The 23755-nt window shown below is 39.6% G+C and overlaps 1 protein-coding gene across 4 annotated transcripts in view; it reads right to left on the bottom strand.

Annotated features, from left to right (window-relative positions):
- CDK14 (cyclin-dependent kinase 14) overlaps nt 1-23755 on the bottom strand; it is a 323677-nt gene that overhangs the window by 133928 nt on the left and 165994 nt on the right. For all 4 annotated transcript variants that reach the window (XR_001411694.1, XM_014939683.1, XM_014939682.1 and 1 more), the window contains exon 8: nt 7249-7369. Coding sequence is in view for 3 of the 4 variants with exons in the window: in XM_014939683.1 (XP_014795169.1) it covers nt 7249-7369 (121 nt within the window). In the remaining variant the exon portion in view is untranslated. The remainder of the gene's footprint in view (nt 1-7248; nt 7370-23755) is intronic.

Below are 23755 nucleotides of genomic sequence, written 5' to 3'. Positions count from 1 at the left end.
GGGGAGGGCGGGGGGGATGAGGAAGACATTGAACTGTTAGGAAATGCCCAGAAAGCCATAATAACACATAAAGGCTTCAACATGCCTGGATGGTGGTTTAGATGTCTTAGTGGTATCAGTGAATTGTGGGCTCACAGCACGTATGAACTGAGTATGTAACAGGATCCCTGAATGACAAACTGTAAGTGCACACACACTGAACATGAAAAGAAATAAAGCCTCTGCAAGGCCTTTGATATTTAGTCTTGTTTTTGCAGACCGCACAAACTATTGAACAGGGAGGCTTTTAAGCCAAGCAAAAATTATTTTCATGCCAGAAGAACTGGTTTCTAAGGAAAAATTAAGAGAATGATGTCATTCTTGGCTACAAGAAAACACAAGGGGCAGGGAGAACGTGATGACTCTGTATTTAAAATTACACAAAATGAAGGACAGGGAAGAACTGATTAGGATTTTAATGGTTCCCAGAACTGCAGGTAGATTCAAGATAGTATAACTAGAATTAGCAGAATACCTTTAGGAACCAAAAATTTTAGGGTGAGTGCTAGAGAAAAACACTTAACACTTGTGCTGTACTCCAGCCTACCAATGAAGCTCCACTGTTACAGTCACGCAAAACTATGCAAGCTGAACCACTTAATATTCTTCAGGGAACAGGCTTGCATTAACAATAGGGTGGATAAGATGGTCTCACAGATCACTCCCATGTCTCCTTCCTGTGATGTAAAGATTACTTATTGAAATATGACATACAACAAATTAACGTGGCTTTAATGTGCATGCATCTCCAAGAGTACGCTATTTATGTACAGTTTGTGCACACTCAGCATACAATGCCATCTTCAGGCAGCACTTGAGAAAAAAATTTGTGACAAGAGAACATTAGCCTAATATATTTCAGTGCAGTTGATTCAGATACTCCTGCTCTCTGAATAGGACTTCTGCTTTTGATTAAGTAAGCCAAATGCTGTGACTTCATTCAGAGATCTTTGCAATGGAATAGCCGAGGGTAACCTTGCAAAATAAAAGTGACAGCCATTTAATGCTGAAATGGGTGGCTTACCCTCTGATGACAAAAAGCATGACTAAACCTATTGATGTATTGATGAGACCATATGTGGCCATACCATCTAATATTGCTCTTCTATTGTTCTACTTAATTTCCTGCACCACACAGCCTTCTACAGAGAAAGAGTTAATAGCACAGCTAAACGAGTTACTCTTGCATTTAAAGTGACAGAGTAAAAGAGCCTGTAAAAATGAAGTTAAGTGCTTTTATTTTTTTTCTGCACAGCTTCTAAAATTCAAGAGGGTATTCCCTGAAAATTAACTTGCTTACTAGTGTGTTGCTTTTATATTTTTGGTTTAAGAATTCTCATTCCTGTCTCTGTGTAACAAAGATCCTTATTGTGACAAGAAGAATCTCCAGCTATCTGGACTTGAATACTGTAAACATAAAAGCTTTGGTGAGGCATAATCTATAAAAGATTACTAGGGTTGCTTCCTTCAGTTAATATTTGATTTTCTTAATGGATCCATAAAAGAAACTAGACACACTCTGAAATGAGTTGATTCCAAATCAAGTTTTAGTTTATAATTAAATCAAGATTATAGATGCCTAAATGATCACTATATGTGTTCAAAACTGTTGAACTTTCTGCCCCAAACAGATCTACTTTCTAGCAGGCTCACTGGAGATGATAACGTTCAGCACGTTCTTCACAGTGAAGACCTATGATGGGTCTTCATGTAAGGTTTCTATTTGGCCATGAAGCCTGTTTTCAGCGTGCAGGATTTGGCTTCAGAGAATCCCCCTCCAAACCTAGCTACTTGTTTTTTTATGTATTTGTCACCAAGAGGTAATACTGGAAGCTCTTCCATAAAATCCACTCGTAATTTGCAACATATTGGAAGGGCACAGAGATTTTATCTTGTCTGATTTATTCAGAAAAAAAGTTACATTCTATATGATCCTGCTTAAGAACAGAATTACAAGAACAAATTTTGGGGGAAAGAATGAAAAGCAAAGGACTTTCGTGTAGGGTTTGAACAGCTGGAGGAGGATGGCTTCTGGATAGACCTGACAAAGTAGATATGAGGAACAAAAATGTGTTGTAAGAACTCCGAAGAGAAAGCAACATGTATCAGGATGACCAAGAGAGAGACTTTCAGCCAATTAGAAGCGCACGGCTGAACGCGTGAGAAACCCATATAACCAATGATAAATACAAACATTGGATAGCTGTAACTTTTTATAAACTAGGTATTTGCTACAATAAAGCGTCTTCAGTTCTACCAACTTCAGGGGTCCGTGTTGCTCTTATCTCCAACACTTTTGCCTACTTAATTGACCAAAATCTGATTTAATTCTACAGTGGAACACTGCAAGAATACCTGTAGGTGCTGAACTTGGTTGGAATTTGTCTTTCATGACCACTCCACTTTGATATGTGAAAAGTAATGCACGATGGGAGACACAGTCTGACCAAAGAGCAGGGGCAAGAAGGCAAAATTACAATTCTCACACGAGAAGTAATGAGTGATGCAAAATTTCCCTTCCATGATGACAAAAAACATTAAAATTTCTGCCGAAAGCAGACGCAATGAAAAACAATTTACTTGAAAGAGTGATAGTTCAAAGTATTTCTTTACACTCAGTCTTGAAGCAATTGTAATTACAGATGAACAGAGCGCTCACGTTCTCACGTGTCACCCAACTGCCCAGAAATAAAAGCTCCAGAAGTTTGTTTTGCATCCCAACCCTCTGTATTTCCTTATTAAGAAATATTATATTCACGAACAATTAAAATGTATGTGATACCTTTTTGCAGGCATGAACCTGTTCTTTAAAAGCAGGGTGCCAAAAAAAGCTCAAGAAAGTAATCTTCAAACTTGAACAACATTTTGCCACAAAATATCTTCCTGTTGAACATGTTCTTATTGGTTTTCTTTTCTGGATCCAGATACCTTTATAAGATACTGTCCTCACACACATGAAATATATTTCTTGCAGTGGAAAAATGATAGTAAATCTGATGTTCCAAATGAGTAAGAGTAGTTTTTAGAAAGGTACTTTCCAATAACTGCAGACCAAGACTGTTTCCTCACCCACAGTGTTTCTATGAATTTGACCCCATGAGAATTTTCCAATCAAAAGCCAATTCAGAAGAACGCACTGACAACAAGAGAAGTTTAACTAACAATATCTTGATATTTACTGTAATATCCTCACCTTAATATCCTAATCCTACAGATTAGCATTTCTTTGGAGAGGAAGTCATCATAGAGAACATCAAGGATGAAAGAACTAATTCACCCTGCACTGTTTTCTCTGCAGGGCCCCAGGCAGTATGGGACTGCTGCTCCCAGATTTCTTTCACTGCAAACTGTTTACAGCTGATACAGGATAAAGATGCCTCTGTAACATTCCCTGGGTAAAAACACAATTTGGTGCATCTGTGTCTACAACAAGGGCCATTTTTATTTAATAAATATCTTAATTACTGTTATAGGTCTTCATTGGTCAAATATTCATAAAAGCATGTGTGAAATTACAGTGAGCACTCAAATCTGCCCTTGGAGCAGGCTATGTGTGTAAAGTCATGTGCTCCTGAAAAATACCTTTTATTTTTCTAACAACGGGATAGATAGAAAAACTCCATATGAAGAGCTTTCCATAAATTAAGATCAGAACTAAAATAATGTATATCAGTCCAGATGTTATAAAGTTAACTAACAGTGATCATAACATTTGACTGGCCAAGTTTTAAGTGATTTATTCTGCAGCAGTAAACAAAGCTGATGTTAATAAAAGTGAATTTAAAATATATTATGACCCATAACTTCTTATGTTACCTGAACTGTGAATAAAAAAAGCAAAACAACGGGATATGCAAAAAATCGCCAGCTGTTAGCAAACACAGTTTAAAGACAGCTGCACTTCCAAATAAAATATCCCCTGTGACTTCCTGATGTAAGCAACCAGATGTAGCAGTATATGCATTACCAAAATCCAAAAGGATTTAATAACCTATTTAATTGGTTAATTCACAAATACTATATTGGTTTTTTGCGAGGAACAAATACAACAGGTTCATTTTGGTATTTTTTTCCCTGTGTTTCTGTATTACTTATATATGGGTTTTAGTAATTCATAAGCTCTTTATGTATTGAAGCTTATTTTCCTTTCACCAACTTTCAAGGGACTGTAAATTTCAAGGATTAGAAGAAGTTACACCAGAGGCAATGCAAAGCCCCTTTCCTAGTTCGTAGTAAGTCCTAATCAAGAGCCCAGGGGAGGGGGAAACGTGTACACAATTCTTTGATGCAGTCCTGGGTAGTATAATACATTTTCACAATGCCACTGTATCAGATGCTGTCAGCAGTAAATCACAAAGGCCACCGCACCAATTTCCATCACCAGCTTGACACCAATAATGCATGTACATCTTTATTAATATTATTTTACTGCCAGTGGCTATTTAAAAACAAGAACGCAGGAGAATGTAAAACTGCACGTGGATCATTAGCTTTCAGTTACTATCCTAATTCCCTATTACTATCCTAATGTGTAAAAATAGCCCACAGCCTCTGCCACCTGCTTCCCAGCCACTGTCCAATGGTTAATATTTGGACTCCTTTTTCACGCAGCTGGTCTTCTAGTCAGTAGTAGCCCTACTTTCCATTCCTTGGGAACTGCCATGAAATGTCATTTATCATGGCTATAGCAAAGGTGCCCTGTTCTTGATTTTTCCTAAATGGAAGAAACAGCTGTGCTTTCTACCTCTGCATTATTTAAATATTTAGTGAAGTGCCTGCCTAGTTTTGTCATCATGTAGATCATCAATAAGGACACATGAGAGCACACACTATCTGCCATAAGGACATAATGCCAGTAATTGCATAAAAATGTTAATGCTACAAACACAGTTTTGATAATAAATTACCAAATTACCTTGGAATCTGATGGTAGCTAGGTTTCTCCACATCTCCCTTCCTCCCACTCCGGGAAGTCACTAAGTGGTTTTAACGTAATTATGGCCCAGCTATGTACAAGCGTTGTATAAATAAAGCCCCAAGCCTGCTTGTGCTCCAGCAGAGTGCTGCTAGATGTGTCAAATAAGCACAGGTGATCTTACCATGCAACTACACCTCTTGCAACCAAACTGGAAGCACTGTCTCAGACAATCTAGCAAAGTGGAGAGGTGAAAACCTCTTCTGTCCCATACAATATATATTTGCTGAAATCTAATTTCTGATGTGGCAGTAGCTGAGCTTCTACATAAATTCCTGCCATTTGAAAGAAACTATATCACTAGGGCTTTTTTCTAAGCTTTTCATTGTTCTCCAGTTTGTGCAGTGCAGCAAAAATTTCCAAGTGCTATAAATCTAGTACATTTTTAATTTGAAACAGAACATCGAGAGGATGATGAAAGAGGACATCATTTATTGTTATCATTGAAGTTGTAATTATTGTGTTCTTCTTCAATACTCTTGCATCATTATAAAAGTCCTGACAAAACTATGACCTGGATTGCTGCAGTGGCATTTTGAGTCCTTTCTTGATCTTCCCTATTGTTCATGTAATTTGAATATAAACACATTATTATGAAGGGAATGCTCTGTCGGCAATTACAATAGATTTTAAATCTATTAAGCTATTTAAGCTATTCTATTAGCTGCATGGCTTAATTTGATCTCTATCACAGTAACACCAGATAGTTAGACTACACTTTTTAATAGCTATTAATAAACTTAGTGTTTATTAATAAAAGTATATTAATACATCTTTAATAGCTATTATTAAAATAATTGCTGGGAGGAGCAGTAAATTATCTGGGTTTAGGCGCTACTAAACTTTTTTCTTTGTGGAAAAAGCTTCAGTTAGAATCAAAAATGGTTTTAAATCCTTTGTTCAGTTAGAAAAAAAAATACAAAACCCCTATTTCAGAGTGCAATAATATTTTAAATTGGTAAATGTTGAAAAAAAAATAATTCCAATGTCTCTTTTGACTAAAGAAGCATTTTAGAAGATTTCTTGAGCAGTTTGTTCTATTAAAGTGGTTTCCACATATTCTCTTATTCTCTTTGTACTTCACAAATCGAGACACGTATGTATACATGTATACAAAGATGTGGGACTCTCCAGAACTGAACACATGTAGACTGAACTACAAGAACATAAGCAGAAAAAACTATTTAAATCTCCCAGCTATTTCCACCCTCTGATGCAGCTGTCCTGCCTCACCCCAAGCAAGTCGAGCTTCTTGCTGAGACCATCAGAGGTGTATCTGGGAAAGGAGGTGACTGCAAAATGTCAGGAGCAGATGGGATGCAGAGATTGCATACCGTTTGTGAAGACACCAGGTTGAACTTGATCTTTGGGAAAACAGGACAGCTTTAGGATAGATGAGAAGCTGAGATGCAGGGGGAAATTATTTTAGATGTGAGGTGGAGAATGGTTTGAGGAAAAGCAGACAGATGATACAGAATCATAGAATACCAGGCTGGAAGGGACCTCAAGGATCATCTGGTCCAACCTTTCTTGGCAAAAGCACAGTCTAGAAAAGATAGCCCAGTATCACGTGAAGCTGAATCTTAAAAGCGTCCAAGGATGGGGAATCCACCACTTCCCTGGGGACATTATTTCAATACTCTCATTGCGAAAATTTTTCCTCTTCTGTCCCTTATAACATGATAACATCCAATGATGTCATCAAAAAAGGAGCAAGATGCTATTGTTGTACACATCAAACTTCCCTTTGAAACCTGCAGGTCTAAATAAAATTTGTAGGTTTGAAAGAAAACTATTCAGTGATGTGTCACACGTTGGTTTACTGCTTACAACTACAGTAGATGAAGAACTGAGGCTGTACCCTCACATCCAGAGAATCCTGACTTTGTCCTTGCTACAGCTGGGCATGGTGAAAGTGTATCTTCTGGAAAAGAAGTATCATATCCTATCAAAGTACCACATTATGACTACAGAAGTCAAGGAACAACTCTTGCAAAGCACCAATTGCTCTTCCAGTGGCATGTGAACAGCGAGTACCATCTACCAACTGGTGGGGTGGCAGGAGGGGATTCCTTTAGGGACACACAGAGAGAGAACCACACAGATTACTACACACGTTTTTTAACCGGTACTGCTAATCCTGCTGTGTGTTCGTTTTACACACACACACACACAAAAAGAAAATCAGAGCTAAAGCACCTGAATAGATTCTTGCATAAGGGTTCTACACTTACCACATGTCAAGGCAGGTGGAATATTCTGTTGATCCCAGAAGGACATCTGGAGGCCTGTACCATAGGGTTACCACTTCATTGGAGTACGTATGGCTGGGAACTGATTTAGCTCTTGCAAGACCTGTGGGGTAAATACAAATAAATTAACGCAAACAAAACAAAGAAATTGATTGCTGTATAATGTACAACCCTAAAAAGGTATATGAGCACACATCATGAGTGATGATTGATATATGAGTGATGATAAGTGATGATATACGAGCACATGACAGCATGTTGCAAGTGTTTTTTTTCTTCTAGTATTGGAAGAAGTTACTTAATGAAAGAACATGGTAGCATCTATAATTTAGTATCTGGCTAAACAGAGCTGTAGAATATTATGAAGGAATAATAAAAGATGCTTTTCATAATGACAACCACAGACCCAGGAGAGATGCAAAGATACATAGTGGTATACCTAAATGAAAGACAAATAAACAAAGATTTTAATTTCCATTAACTGCTCATTCTTAGGCATTGATAGTCTCTCATTTCAATGTTACTTACGAAAAGGAAACTCCCAGAAAAATAGTGACACAGGTGGGATTTGTTTTTTTAGGGGAGCCTAAGGAAACCTGTCACAGTTTACACTGCAAAGCCAGCCTGTTTATTCAAAGCAGTGGACACACTTACACATTGCTATTCAAGTAAATATTGCTGCAATACATCAGAAAATGGTATGCGCAAAGTTCCTCTCTTTCAACAAACGTATGTTGGCAGCACACCAATCTCAGAAGCAGAAATCATTTTAATGAAATCCCTGACCTACTGAAGATATACTATTTGCAGTACTTAGCTTTTAAGCTTGTGTTGTGGTTTCAGTTGGGATGGAGTTAACTTTCTTACTAGCAGCTGGTGAAGTGCTATGTTTTGGATTTGGGAGGAGAAATACTGTTGATGGCACACTGGTGCTTTCGGTTGCTGCTGAGCAGCCTTTTCTGCTCCTCACACTGCCTGGCCAAAGAGCAGGCTGAGGGGGGGCACAAGAAGTTGGGAGGAAACACAGCCAGGACAGCTGACCCCAACTGGCCAAAGGGCTATTTCATCACATTTGACACCATGCTCAGTATGTAAAGCTGAGGACAGGAGAAGGAAAGGGGAGACATCTGTGGCATTTGTCTTCCCAAGTAACTGTTACACGTGACGGGGCCCTGCTTTCCTGGAGATAGCTGAACACCCACCTGCCGATGGGAAGCAGGGAATGAATTTCGTGTTTTGTTTCACTTGCATACATGGCTTTTGCTCTACCTATTAAATAGTCTTTATCTCAACCCACGAGTTTTTCCTCACTTTTACTCTTCCAGTTCTCTCCATCTGAACTAGAGAAAGTGAGCGAGTGGCTGCATGGTTCTAGCTGCAGGCTGTGGTTAAACCACAACAGCCTGTCAGTCATTTAAAATAATTTACTTTACTACACGATGATAATCTATGCCATGTAAAACTGGAAATATTTTAGGAGGAACCTTCATATGCTAAAAACAGCAGCAGAGGATATACTTTTGTAACAGTTCTCATACAGAAGTCTCTCTCCTCCAAGAAATGGAGAACTATTTTCACGGCTATGGCGGTGTCTCCATCATGGGCCTGGAAACACCTTGTCCAAATCCTCTGCTCCCAGTTACTGCCATGAGACCGTCCGCCCCTCGCTGGGAGCACCCAATATGCCCAAGTAATGGAAACCAGAAGAATGTGCTACCAGGTATCTCTGTGTTTTCCTAAGCAAAGAAAGACTGATTTCCCTTTCACAAAACAAACGAAATTACTATAACAGAAGGTCATGTTTTACACGTTACAGAAACCAAAAAAGTGAAGTTGTACACTCAGAAAGAAATGTGCAACATAAGAATTTACATAACAGTGCAGATGAGAGGCCTTTGCACCTTTATCCTTAGTACACTAGAGAAGCCATTTAAGAACAGTAAATCTCAGTGACTATATCTCCATAGCAATGCTGGTAAATTCTGCCAGCAGATTGCATTATCAGCTGGTTATAGCAATTAGACTAGTGTAGGGGAAAAAATTGACTTGTATGCCAGAATTTGTTCTAAAATAAATTACATTTCAAATATGAACAACCTTTTTCTTTTTTTTAAGTTTTCAGACTTCCACTCTTCTACCTTTGCGTACCACCAGCCAGGGTTGGCCAGGTACAGTCCCAAAGAGGCTGGAGGAGAGGTCCCATCACATGTTCTGCAGTGCCTCTGCCTCCAGATTCATGCTTTTACTTCTACAAGCTAAAAACCCACCAAATGCTCTAACTGGTGAATAGTTCTTATTCCTAGCCCAGAGAAAGATAACAAGTCTGAGTTTCTGAGTATTTATTTCCCATGTGACTAAACTGAAACGGTAGTCCCTGGATTCGTGGATATCAATCTACTACTATTAAGGCAAGTAAAAATTATGACAGGATTTGAGAAGCCTGGATGGTGAACGCCTCCATCCTCCTCTGCCTGTCTGAGCCTGCCTTCAGTCTTACCTGAAGAAAACTGAATTTAGTTGCAAGTGATTTGCCCTCTAACCTTTTACCTAGCTTTGATGACAATTCCATGATTCCGTGAAAAGGCCTTGGCAGGGAGGGAAAAGGCATTTCTAAGAAGCCAGTAACATCAAGTGATTTGAGGAAAACTGTCAAAAAACTTTAGAGCTTGTGAGGTGAAAAATGAACTTGAGTCTCCATGACATAAATTCTTCGATCCACACACTCAAGAAATCTTCCGTGTAGGGAGGAATGAGGACACAACTTACCATACCAGCAATCATAGTGCAAATAATAAAATATCCATGCTTGCCTGCCAGCTTCTGCCACTTTACTGCCCAGGATGGAGCTTTGCAAGGCTACAGTCAGCCCAAGTACACCTTTCCTCCTCTTGTGCAACTGTTCAGCATAGAACCAGTCTTCCCACCCTGTTGGGCCTGCTGCCCATCCTGTTTCCTCAGCCTACTGCTTCTAGATCTCCTCCACCTCTGATCTGTTCCAGGTTAACTAAAATCCATCTGATTTTCAAAGGATGGCCCTTTTTGGCTAAGCCCAGCCTGTTGCACAGGCTTTCTTTAATCCGCTCTCACTCCCCAAACACCATGAAAACCTCATTTGAGCTTAGCTGCTACATCTGCTTTCTCAGTTATAAGAGGATCATTACACTACTTTGGAAACTAAACGGCCAAATGCAAAGTAGGAGTGAATATCCAAGGGAAATACCCACCCAGGCTAAAATTTGGCAGAGGAAAATTTGGCACAGTCCTGCTGTTCAGTCAACTGCTCCCCCTGTGCAGAACTGAAAGGACCTGAATTAAGGTAACACCTCCCAGGGGCAGCTTTCTCTCAGGGAGGGAGTGAATTTTGCTTTTTCTGAATAATGTTCTGCATAAAGAAGACATACACAGTTATGAACATTTTCACTTGAGGACACAAAGTTAATGTAAATGTCTTTCACCACACTTAGGACATGAAAAAATAACCTCATCTTTCAGATATATTTACAGTTTTAAAGGAATGGTATCAAAAATATAAATATGAGAAACAATAACAAGATACTGCATTTCTAGTTTTTATGCTCCAGATGCAAACAGATGACAGTTACCAGGGGTTTGTTTTTTCTCAGATATCCTTCTGCAAAAAAATTTACTACATATTTTATACTCTTTTGCACATCCAAATATGCTTACTCATGCAAAATTTATTTAACCACATCCTTCAACTGAAAGAAAACTGAAGGGTAGGATTAATTAGCACAGCATGCTCAATCACTTTCTTTAAGGGTTCCCTGTCTGTTTCCATGGCTACACTACAGGAAGAGTAACAATCTCCTTTTTAAAAGTCAGAGCTTATGGGGCATCATCAAAACTTCACGCCCTAATGGCTACTGTGCATAAAAGTCAAAAGGTAAATGGAGAGCAATCACCAGATGACACCCAATATTTACATATTGCTGCTTGAGCACTTTTTTTGCCTGGGAAGGTGCAGGTAGGACCTCCTGACAAGCAGAGAACTCCCCTCCAGTTACCGTGTCTTCCAAAATATAAAAGCTAAGTATGTGTTCTGTTGCAGCCTTATTTTGAAAGCAGGAAGCCAAGCAGAAGGCCACTTATTAAAAGTTAGGTTACATCAGACCCACTGGGGAACTTGTGTGTAATTATGGAAAAAACAGACACTGCTTAATGTTCTCCAGGCACTTACATCTATGGCCATGATTTATCCAAACTGAAAGAGGAAACTGTTTGGATGCATGACACGCTGCAAGGCTTGCACAATAGCACCTACCTGGGCTGTGACACTTTCTTGTAATTCTTTCATTAAACAACAGCTCGGGACATTCTGCAATGCCCTGTACTTAAAATACAGAGTGAATAATCTATGCCCATGTATATGTCTTTAATACAGAACACTTCCTGCTGCCTCCTACTCTGAATATAAAAAAAAAAATAAAAAAATAAAAAAGTAAGAACATATTCCCTTCCTTGGTAAATATAATTTTTTTCTGCTTCATCTGACTTTATCTTTTATCTCAATCTCAGAGGCTGTATCTCATTTTACCTAGCACCAGTTATTGACGAAACACATTGCACTGATTTATCACTGTAATTTTTAAGTTGTATTTTGGTTTTACAAGAGGCCATAGCAAATCCAGACTCAAGACCTATTCAATACAAGTACTTCGGCACAAATATTAATATTTGCTGTCTCTTTAGCTGTAAGATAGCTTTCTAGACAAGTTCATATGGCAATCAGGAAGCCTTTGTTCACAGCAAATATGATTCTGCAAATGAGGAAACCAGACTGCAAAAACGAGGGCTTGCCAACCATGTTCATGGTTTCCCTTTCCAGTATACCTTAAATATGTTTGCCTGTTTACTAGTTTGTTTTAGATATATCAAAAAGGGCTCTAGCAGCACATACTGAGAAAAAAGAAGGTTTTTTTCTTGCTCTTTTTCCTTGATTCAGATACTTTTCATGCTTGCTTTTTTAGCCTCCTGTTTTGTTTAACAATTACCTAGAGTTTGAGGTAAATGATTTATAAAACTGTAACTATGATTCAATAACAATATTAAAATATTGTTAATATTGTAGATCATGAACTGTCAGCTTCACTTGACCTATTTACTCAGCTACTTGTTTTCCAACAGAAGTATATTTATTCAGTGAATATCTAAATAACAACAAAACAGAAGTAAAATGGGTAGAAACACTGACAGTGCTTCAATGGGGCAGCCAGCTCTCCAACCCACAAGTCAGTTTTCAGCAAACAAAAGCATCCTGCAGCCTCCAGGTCCCTCTGCTCTTCAGCTGAACGGGTCTGGCTCCAAGATGCAGCTTTACCAGAGCATCAGAGTTGAATTCCTTTGAAGAAAGACAAATTACCCACAATATCCTGTGTTTTAGTCCTAATACAGCCACTAGATTATGGTAGTGCTGTTCATTTATAAAAGCTACCCACTATCAGGGAGAGCATAATTAGGTTCCCCAATTAATATTCCCAAAATGCACTTGAGCGATGACTGGTCTTCTGAACCAGAGTGCAGGAGAGGTCTTCAAGAGACAGGGAGCAATAAGTAAGGCAAAAGGCATGTGTGCCTCTCAGCCTGTCTGGTTTTTCCAGCTGTATCATTTGTTCTAATAAAAGATTGTTTTTCCATGCAAGTCTTATCTTGTGTATGTCTTCAGACGATCACTTGCAGTAATGCAGATAATTATTCTGGTCTGTGGATGGGGCTCAACTGTCAATTTGACAGACACAAGATACAGAAAGGGGAGACACGGAATTACTTTTTCTGCTACCAGAAAAAAACGACTCTAGCCTCCTGAAAAGCATTTTTCTTTTTTCAACAACTCCAGCATCATCTCTTTCATCATCACCTCTCTCCTCTGCTTCCTGAGACACCCAAGGGATCATAGGTAGTGGAAAAGAGGGATACAAGAAAAAGCTCAGCTATTGGTTGGATATTAAAAGTCCCCTTTGATTAATTTGACTTAGAGCCATCCTAGCTATAAAGCTGTTTATTTCCCTGCTTTAAAATAATTATAAAAAAATTTCTTGACACATTTTGAAAAAGCCCACTGATGCTGAACACGTACCATGACTGGCAAATTAATTTGTTGTCTATTAGCAGAAAGAAACACACTAAAAATTTGGTTCCAATCAAAAAATGGTATGGAAATGTAAAAGAAATACATGTTCCATTTTTGACACCAGGAAAATATATCTATTCCCATGGCCTTCTGGGTCAGCATCAATATGTTCAAACTGCCTCTCAAACTGCTAGTCTGAAAGCAGGAAAATAACAGCATGGGCAGGAAAAAAAAAAAAAAAAGAAGAAAAAGAAACAATCTGCACCAACACTGTAAACATTCAAACATTCACACAGACACGAAAGCTAACAGAACTCAAGGATAGACAGCAATTTCATAACAGAGAAAACTTCTGCATTACTGTAATCCATTGCATTATGGATATGATATACATCCCCACAATACCTTAACAGCTGACCAATTTAAATCTTCCTTTCCAGATTCTGGATTTTTATTTGATCCTCAGTTTGTTGTCTCACAAAACAATCTATACGAAGATGATGCCCTCTACTCCTAATAATGTCCCAGCATGAACGCACCACTTTGCTAATACAGCTGTAAGTGAATATGTCAAAATCACTCATTCCACAGTGAAGTTACTAGGTTTGAACCTAGTGCAACAGATGATTTTAAATTGGAAAGATCTGCAGAGCACAGGAAGGACATTCTAGAAAGGACAAACTGACAGAAAATAATTCTTCACTGGAAATGAGAGGTAATGCATCTCAGGATATTTTAATATTCCCTGAGAAAAGACAGAAAACTGGGAAGCAGCTAGAAATGAATGAGCCGAATACTAGACAATTATTTGAGTTTAGAAGAGAGTAATAATAATAAAAAATTCTATGTGGACTTTTTAAGACATACGAGCAAGAACTTGCTGAAGACAAGAAAGGTAACAGACAGCTTCCCTACAGTTTTGAGGCATAAGCGTTTCTCTGTTGTTAGGATCTTCCCCTACCAAATCAAAGGAATTCAGAAAGGAAAAAATAAAGTGATCCAGGGGAAAACTGTTGTATGGAGATACACTGAGAACTACGGATGTCCAATTTGGTGAAGTCTAATAGCCCATCAAGCACTGACCACAGAAGTTAACAACTTACTACAGGCTACTGAGCATGAAGTTAACAATTTACTGTGAACCCTATCCGTACAACTAAAAGCAGGACTGCAAGAGCCATTTTTGCATGACTCCATCTGGGGTTCAGGTAAAGATGAACCAACCCTTATCAACCTGTACCTTGATAACTTACCACTTGATAAAAGTGCCGTAGGTACTTGACATATAGCATGAGACAAGCTAAACATGACATACAAGCAAAGAAATAAACACACTTGCTCTGTGCTGGAAAATCCTTCTCTTGTTTAGAAAATCATCATGTAGACAAACTGCCTCCCCCATCGTTAGGTGCTAAGAGGACTTAACGCAAACCAGATGTAAGCCGATCATATACAGGGCAGCACTACCACTTAAATCCCTCTAGTTTAATGTTGTATCAAAGCTGACAGTTGAAAAATAGTTAAATAAGCACAATTTGGCACGACTGTAGTGATTCACAGTCATCCAAACAGAAACACCAAAGCTTAGTTTCACCCAGAGTTTTATATTCAACCATCTAATCCCAGCTGTTTACACTCAGGTGTCAGTGTCAGTGACAAGGTGATGCCACAGCAAATGGACATTGCTCTCTCCATCTACTGATGTGCTCCACAGCTCAGTGCAGTTAATCTGTGGAGTGCTGGGGCATTGATGAAAGGCATTGGTAGTCTCATGACCACTGGGATGATATTTTATGGAGCAATTGACTCTAGTGGGATACTACAAGTTTGCTGATCCATCATTTCCCATCTAGAGGTGAAATAGCTGGAGATCTTTGATGAAGAGACTAACTTAAGTCATGCTATTAAAAGCCTAACCACATACCTGTGAATTTTGTAGAATCATAGAATCGTTTAGGTTGGAAGGGACCTTAAAGATCATCTAGTCCAACAATCAATCTAAGTCTGACAAAAAAATAAATAAGAAATAAGAAATAAAAATCACTAAACCATATTCCTGAGGACCACGTCAACCCGTCTTTTGAACACCTCCAGGGATGGCGCCTCAACCAGTTCCCTGGGCAGCCCATTCCAATGCTGGATAACCCTTTCCGTTGAAGAAATGTCTCCTAATATCCAATCTAAACCTCCCCTGGCGCAACTTGAGGCCATTTCCCCTTGTCCTGTCTCCTGTGACTTGGGAGGTGAGACCGACCCCCGCTTCTCTACACCCCCCCTTCAGGTAATTATAGAGCGCAAGAAGGTCTCCCCTCAGCCTCCTCCTCTTCAGATTGAACACCCCCAGCTCCCTCAGCCGCTCCTCATGAGGCTTACTCTCCAGACCCCTCACCAGCTCCGTTGCCCTTCTCTGGACTTGCTCCAGCCCCTCAATGTCTTTTTTGTGGTGAGGGGCCCAGAACTGGACACAGCCCCCGAGCCCCAGTGCTGAGTACAGGGGGACCATCACCTCGGGTCCTACTCACCACACTGTGCCTGATCTAGGCCAGGATACCATTGGCCTTCTTGGCCACCTGGCACACTGCTGGCTCATGTTCAGCCCACAGGCGACCAACACCCCCAGGTCCTTTTCTGTAAGGCAGCTCTCCAGCCATTCATCCCCAAGCCTGTAGCGCTGCAGGGGGTTGTTGTGACTTACTGAGGGTGCACTCGATCCCCTCGTCCAGATCATTGATAAAGATGTTAAAGAGAACGGGCCCCAGTACGGAGCCCTGTGGGACACCATTCGTGACCGGCCACCAACTGGATTTGACTCCATTCCCCACCACTCTCTGGGCCCGGCCTCCAGCCAGGTTTTAACCCAGTGGAGAGTCCTCCCATCCTGGCCATAGACAGCCAGTTCCTCCAGGAGGATACTGTGGGAGACTGTACCAAAGGCCTTGCTAAAGTCCAGGAAAACAACACCCACAGCCTTTCCCTCATCCAGCAAGCAGGTCACTTTATTTACAAACAGATCAGACACCAGGAACTGGTCTGGGATCAACAAGGACAGAGCTGCATGGAGAAGCAAGTATTCGAACAGCGTTAACATCAACAAACAAACAGTATTTTTGAAAAGCAGATCTAACAACTATTTTGTTTATAAATCAAACAACACTGCCTTTTGACATTACCCAGCAGGAGCAGAATTTGTGAGTTTGAAAAACTGTCACCACACAGGCATTGAAACCATCTCTTCTTACAGTACAAGGTCTGACTTATGTGTAAATGGCACAATTCTGCAGCTACTAGCCACCTACTCCTGGCCCTGGTACTGCACAGCCGATGTGATTACCTTTGCTGTGCCTGCTTTTCCAGCCGTGGCCCCAGCACACATTTCTGTGCTGCAGGACATAGCCACGCTTCTTCCACCATCCAGCCTCATCTTTTGAACCACGGCTGCCCTCCCTGGCACAAACGGTTCTCTAGTGATCATGGAGTTTAACCCAGGCTGCTTCCCCTGCCCAAGCCAGACTATTTATAAATAAGACTCAGCTAATTTTTGTCACTGCTACACTAAGTTATACTCTGCCGCTTATGTATTTCCTTAGCAGGTAGAACACTGTCTTGGCAGAACTCCAGCAGGTTTTGCATGTGCACTTTTACATTAGTACATACATTCACATACAAGGAAACACACAGAGCATCTAAAACCACATCTGACTTTGGCTTAAGTCAGAGAAAAATGATTTAAAAACAGCAGTGCAGTACAGTACAGTCATTGGTGCAAAACTAAAAAAAAATTGTCAGTAATTTCAAAGCTTTTTGAAATACATCAGAGAATGAAATAACTATAGGAGACAAAAATTTCACTAAACTTTAAAATTATTTTCACTTTGCTTTCAGGTTCAGAACCCTTACGAAAACCTGTGTAAAAAAACCCTGTTGTTTCTGTAAAGCAATATTATAGAGCAGCATCTTACAACAGGAACCTCTGGATTCTTAAGATTCACCTGTTCAATTCAATCACTCCTCAAAACTCATTTAACATATATGTCATCTTAAATTAGTAGAATAACAAATCTTAAAAGAAAAGTTTTATGTGAGAGACATTCCAATATGCTTAGGTCTAAACGATTATTTGACTTTGCATCAGTAATCAGGTATCTGTATTCCTGCAGAGCCACCTATCAGTTCTTAAAACAATTTGGTCACTGAAAAAGAAATGAAATCTATTTATTTTATTTTTTTTAAAAAGTTACATTAGAAGAGCATTAAGGCTGTACCTTAACAGTATGATTCTAGAAATATGCAGTTAAGAAGCAAATGCTCCTCATGCGGCATCCTTCTCTATGGTGACCCTGAAACACTGAACTGCCACTGCCAGGATGGCAAACTGGAGCTATACGACCAAATTTATTCTATTGTGTACAGATGTAAGTCTTACAAAGTCAGCAGAATTGCAGAACCCTGTGTCATAACTGAATGAAACAAGCGACAATTTGTTAGTACTGAAACCTAGGCATTCTTTTATCCTTTCATTTAACTTAAGGACAATGAATCTACTTCTCCATGCAATGCTTGATAAAAACTACTTGCCGATTGCAAGCAAAGCTTCCCTAATAGTATTTTGACCACAGACAAAATACTACTGTCATATTATTAGTACCTTTGAAACATTTCATGTTTTATTTAAATTATTTACTTTTTCAAGTTTGTATGCATGAGCAAATTGTAAGCACAGGTGAGCACATCTCATTCAGCATCACATACCGCAACGTGTGCAGGTGGTAATCCTGAGAACTGTAACACAGAATGGGCAGGGACTTGTCAAATTTTCAGGATGCTAACATTAGACATTTGTGTTTATAAAGCACATTTCAGCGAGTCACTGCCTTTTTTTTCTTACACCCCCCCCGCCCCAGCTTTTGTTTTTTAAATTTATTTAGCTTTTTCCTAAGGTCTACAGACAGTTCAAGGCTAAACCAAACTTTCAGCCTGCTTGAAAAGTCCAGAATTAAACATCATTGATGAAGTACCAATATAAAATGTTTTTTCCCTTCTAGTGCCTTGTACAATCAAATCAACCCAAGTTAATAACTTAAAGACCATTGCAATGAAATATCCTTAAAAGCAAATACAGCCACAGAGCAAATATAACTGATTTCCGAATGACTTGAAAATTGCTGCAGTAAGAAGGAGATGAGTATGTTCACAGTTGTGGGTGGGAATAAAAGAGATGACATCTGAAAGTCTCCTTCTACCTTATTTCTAGTTACAACAGAAAAAAAAATTGCTATATGATTTGACATATTATAAGCCATAAAAGCCAAAGGTGAGAAAAGCTGAACTGACCTGGAAGGAGAGCTTGGGCACCTTTAACAAGGTGATGATCTAACCAGTCACCCTCCCTGACATGGAACCCCAGAGTCAGAGAGCAGCCCCTCCTCCCCATGCAAAGTGCTTGTTCCCAGATCATCCAGAGAAAAAGCTGCTGATTCCTGATCTCCCACTTTCAATAGTAGTAACTTCAGGTCTTCCAAATTATAAAACCAAGAGGTGAAGCAAAGTTTGGTTATTTGTAACATACAGAAGGGTAGCAAGGTGGAGTTAACATTTATTTGTACAGCTCTTTGGAAATGCAAAACACCAGAGAAGTGCTAAGTACTACTAAGACAAGCACTGCCTGACCTCTTCCCGCTACCACAAAGGCCAATTGCTGCAGGGGAAATTCTCATCTTAATGTAAGTAGACCTGTAAGAGTGATTTCCATTTACATACGAATTTTGCTTCTATAAATATATTAATATAACCAGTACTATGTCCTTCAGAAGGAATGAAAAAACCCTGCATAAATTATTATCTAGATAAAAAGAGAGTGTATTGCAGTAAGGTAAGGTTTTAAACTCTCTGGGGCAAAGCAAATGATATTATAAATTACAGAGCCATCACTTCATTAAAATGCAATCTCAATTATGGAATTATTTCATATCGTGTTAAATGACACATTTGTCTTAATGAACTGCCAATCTCTGTTCACATGAATCTTTTTCTTTGCATATCAATATTTTTGTTCTGATTGATGAAGAATTCTTTCTTCTTTAATCCACATCTTTTCCAGTTATTCTCTAATTTCCACATAGCTGATCATTTCCTGGGAAAAAAAAATCTGTTTAACTATTAACACATCCATGAAATCAACACTGTTGTAAAATTTGGCATAATTTTCTCAGTGTATAATACAATATGTCCTCTTAAATACGGAAACATTAAACAAAACCATAATCAGACCAAGAAAGCGAAGACAGAGAGCACTACGAGATAAACTAAGATGGGTATATTTGAAAGCTTTACCATGACCATAGTAGCTGTCTTCCCCTGTAACTGCCGTGTCTGAGACAAGCAGAACAATAAAGTTCAGTATTTTAAATACAGGGGCTTGAAGCCACAGTAGTCAAAAGGCTACGGACTAAGGCTGTAACAGAAGCAAGATGTGTAGGAAGAGAATATGTTCCCATATAAAACTAATAGGAGAACATCACCACATGACTGAATAAGGTTTTTTTTCAACTAAAAAATCCCTTGTTATTATTGCCCAGATTTTAAATACATCTACAGATTCATCTGGATGAATGAATCTCTCTTGTACAGACAGTTGATCACAGTTCTCCATGGTTTTTGTGCAATTATCACATTAACGGCCTGGACAACACTTAGGTGGGGAATACAAGACCCAAGACAACAAATCATGATTCTGATATAACACAAGACTAAAATCAGCACTGAGCTAGCTGCAGTAGAGATAGCATCTAAATCCCTTATTTTTCTTAAGTACAAAACACCCAAACGGATTTTTCATCACAGTTGTTTTAACGGTGTCGTAACCAATTTCCTTTATTGCCCTTAATGGATAATTAATATGTTTTCCTCCTATTTAAAGGCTCAATATAACTCTAACTTGTAACAACAGAAAACTGGATTGAACTCTAAGTAATCTGAGATGCGTTTAATAGGGGACTCATTTAGTGAGTCACATTGATCTCCAGCTTCTTAATGGTTTAAAAAAAAAAATTTAAAAAAAATTCAGCCAATAATCCTACACAGTGTTTCTCAGTGGGATGAGCTTAAGTTACAGTATCTACTTTAGTAATAGCTGAAAAGACTGGTATATCTAAAGAATTTTGTTGAAAAGCAATTAGTGAAGACTGACACACAAAAATTCACTGTGTGGCTCTACTTTGTAGTGAGAAGTGCTTTTACTCTTTGTAGAGAGAAGTTAAAGTCTTAGTTAAAAACAGAACCTCCCAGCTTTTGTGAATTGCTGTCTCCAGACAGTAAACCTGGGTGAAATTTGCTCTTTTCCAGAGATTATGAGATCCAATTCCTGCCCATGCGGTATTCTTCCTTCCCCTTTGCACTGCTGGCGCTTGGAATTTCCTGCCACCTACAGATCCCTTCTCCCTCTTCACCCCAGATCTGGGCAAGATGAGAGAAAGTCACGAGCAAAGCATATGAAGCCAGGGAGGTGAGGGGAAGGAGGCAGCTTTGGCTACTCCCTTACAGCAGCCAAGTATACAGTTAGAACCTAAGAAGGAAGATCTGGGGTTGGAGGGAAAGCAGGTAACTACCACAGGAGCCTGCTGTGGTGCTCTGGGTCCACAGCACCCACAGCCTTGCAGCCTACAACTTTAACCCTTCCTCCAAGAGAAAAGATTTGAAGGTCCCCATGCTACCTACCAGCCCTGCCCCCAAGCTCTGGCCTCCCTCCTCCCGGATCTGGAGAGGAATGGGTACAGGAAGGGCTTTTCTCACTACTCCGTGATGTGCAGTGTGGTTATGCAAGGACAAATGCACACAATCTGCTCTGCTGCTTCAGGCCTCCAGCCCAGCTGCCACTCTGAACAGCATTATCAGCTGTTCAGAAACACCGTATATGCAGTTAATTACAGAAATAACTGTGTTTTATAAAGACCTACAAGCTAACTCAGGTCTGAGCAGTTTGGGCTCACTTTCCAGGTTCCCACTTCCTTTTTTTCAACTTACTCACTGATGTTGTCTTCAAGTCTTGATATGTAACACAAATAGAGCTCTCAAAGAAACCCATTACTGACCTTCCTGGGGGTTATGAGAACAAATTCTTCAAATTTCAAAGGCTGTTACCAGAGGGGGACTCAGCTGCACCTAGGGAAACAGCAACCTCTCACAGGAGCACGGGAAAGAAAAGCCTTTTTCTTTCTCAGTTCAATTCAGACAGGGTGTTAGAGGGGTCTGTGGACCTCCACTTGGGGTAAGCTGGTTCCCGTTATCAGCAGCAGTCTCTGATAACAAAAATCCAGACAGCTTCCACCATTTCTACAGCCCTGACAAAGCCCGCTGCTGAGGGAGCCAGAGCCTGCTGTGGGTCAGTGGCCTTGGATGTGACCCAGGTGGCTCCTACAGCTCGTCCTGAATGCCAGGCGGCCACAGTGGCATGGCCCACTGCTCCTGAAGCTTGCCTGAAGCCAGGAAGAGCAGAGGGAGCTACACAACCAGAGACACTCTCAGAGTTTTTGCAAACAATCTATCAAGCATCACTGACTACCAGTTCTTCAGGCACCTTGGCAGCTCCTAATACCACCATCTTCAAGAACTGATACTCTGTGGAGCATTTACACACAAAACCACAGCAGTTATCCATACCAACAACCTTTTATGCTATCCCACCTTTCAGATGAATCTTATATGGTGCATTATAAAAAAATTTTTACTGTGAAAAAATAACTAGTTTTTTTTAAGTTGTCAACATACCTTCAATCATTTGAACAGTAAACTACAGCAACAGCCTTGTTCCTTGTGACATATCCCTGACGACCCCCAGAGAAATTCATGGAAACATCCTCTTTAATACTTAGCTGCAGTTTTAAAATGCAAGTCAATTGTGTATAATTCTTTTTATTACAAACTTCAAGCCTCGTTGCACCTGCTATCTATTACTAATCATGCTGTATATCCAGAAGGATGCATGGTTCAATCACACTTACTTGATTCTTTCTTTTACTGCATCACAGGGCTTTATAATAACAAAACTCAGAAAGCTTAAGGAAGGACTTCCACCACAATGCAGACCTCTGCAGCTCCTTACTCATCCAAGTAGACCCCAAAAGACAACAAAAAGCCGACAGAAAAAGCTTCGGGGTCAGTGTCATTTGGGAGAGTAACACAATAACATTTCCATGTAGATTCTTGTGCTGTTTTACTCTCCAAATCCCATTCCCACAGATGAGAAAGAGCAACTCTGACTGCAGGAACGAGCACTAAAGCTCCAAGTTCCTGGCACTCTTCCTCACTTACCCTGCAACACCAGAATTGGCTGTGGTGTTACCACAGTTCAAAGAGTTTTCTAAGGACCAAAACTAGCAAAAATCAGGGCAGAGAATAGGAGGGAAAGGGAAATGTCTATTCAAGTCTTCTTAATAACAGTAATAATTATTAATAATAATAATAATAACAACCAACAGCAGCAGAAACAATAATAAAACAGCAAGTTTTCCTATCCTTGCAAACTATAGTCAAGCTAACAATACCTTTTAGACCTGCTGTTTCATAGTTTGAAATCATATTTTGCACTTCTGCTTCTCAGGTACATGCACAGCATAATGATACACTGTCCTGGAGCCATGGCAAAGGGAGAAGGTCAGTGCACACACTAAAAAGAATAGCGTCCCAATTAAAAGATGCAACTACACTGAAGGTACTTGAACTTAGAATAACCACACAGTCCAAAATAAAGACCAAACAGGTATCCAAATTTCTCATCCACCCCCTTTGTGCAGTTCACTTGTACTGCATCCTAGCAAAAAAGACAAATGGGAAAGACAACTCCAGGGAAATTTCATAAACAAGCAACCCCTGAAATACAACCCCCAGAAGCAGGTTGATCAGCTCACAGACAAAGCAGGACAAGGGTCCTACTAGTAATTTGACCAGCTTCTCTCAAAGCCTCAGAACGCTACGACTGCCTCACACAGCAGTCGAGTTTAAAAGTTTTAGTCTCTACACCTGTGTCCTGAGGATTTTCTCAATGCATCAAAAGGTGATGTCAAACATGTCTAACCTCAAAAGCTATGTAATTTTTTTATCCAAAAAGAATTCTAATAACTAGTATGACTACACAGTTTTCAACCGAGAAAGCACAAAATTATTGTAACTAAAGGATATGTAACAATAACCATACTATGATCAGACTCAAGGTCCACACTGTCCCTGGAAGAGTCAGAATATTAGGCTGTTAGTGGATGTGGGACAGAGAATAAGAAAAAAGGCACAGAAAGAGTAAATCCTTCTAGGGGAGTCCCGCACAGAAGGTGGGACCCATCTCCTACCTGATTGTTATCAGCTATTTAGGGACTTATGTCCCTTACGTATGATAATCTGGGTGCAAACATC

This window comes from Calidris pugnax, unplaced genomic scaffold (assembly GCF_001431845.1).
Source record: "Calidris pugnax isolate Ruff unplaced genomic scaffold, ASM143184v1 scaffold101, whole genome shotgun sequence".
Lineage (NCBI taxonomy): Eukaryota > Metazoa > Chordata > Aves > Charadriiformes > Scolopacidae > Calidris > Calidris pugnax.
Note: the sequence above shows the minus strand (reverse complement) of the source record. Positions and strands in the feature narration are given on the sequence as shown.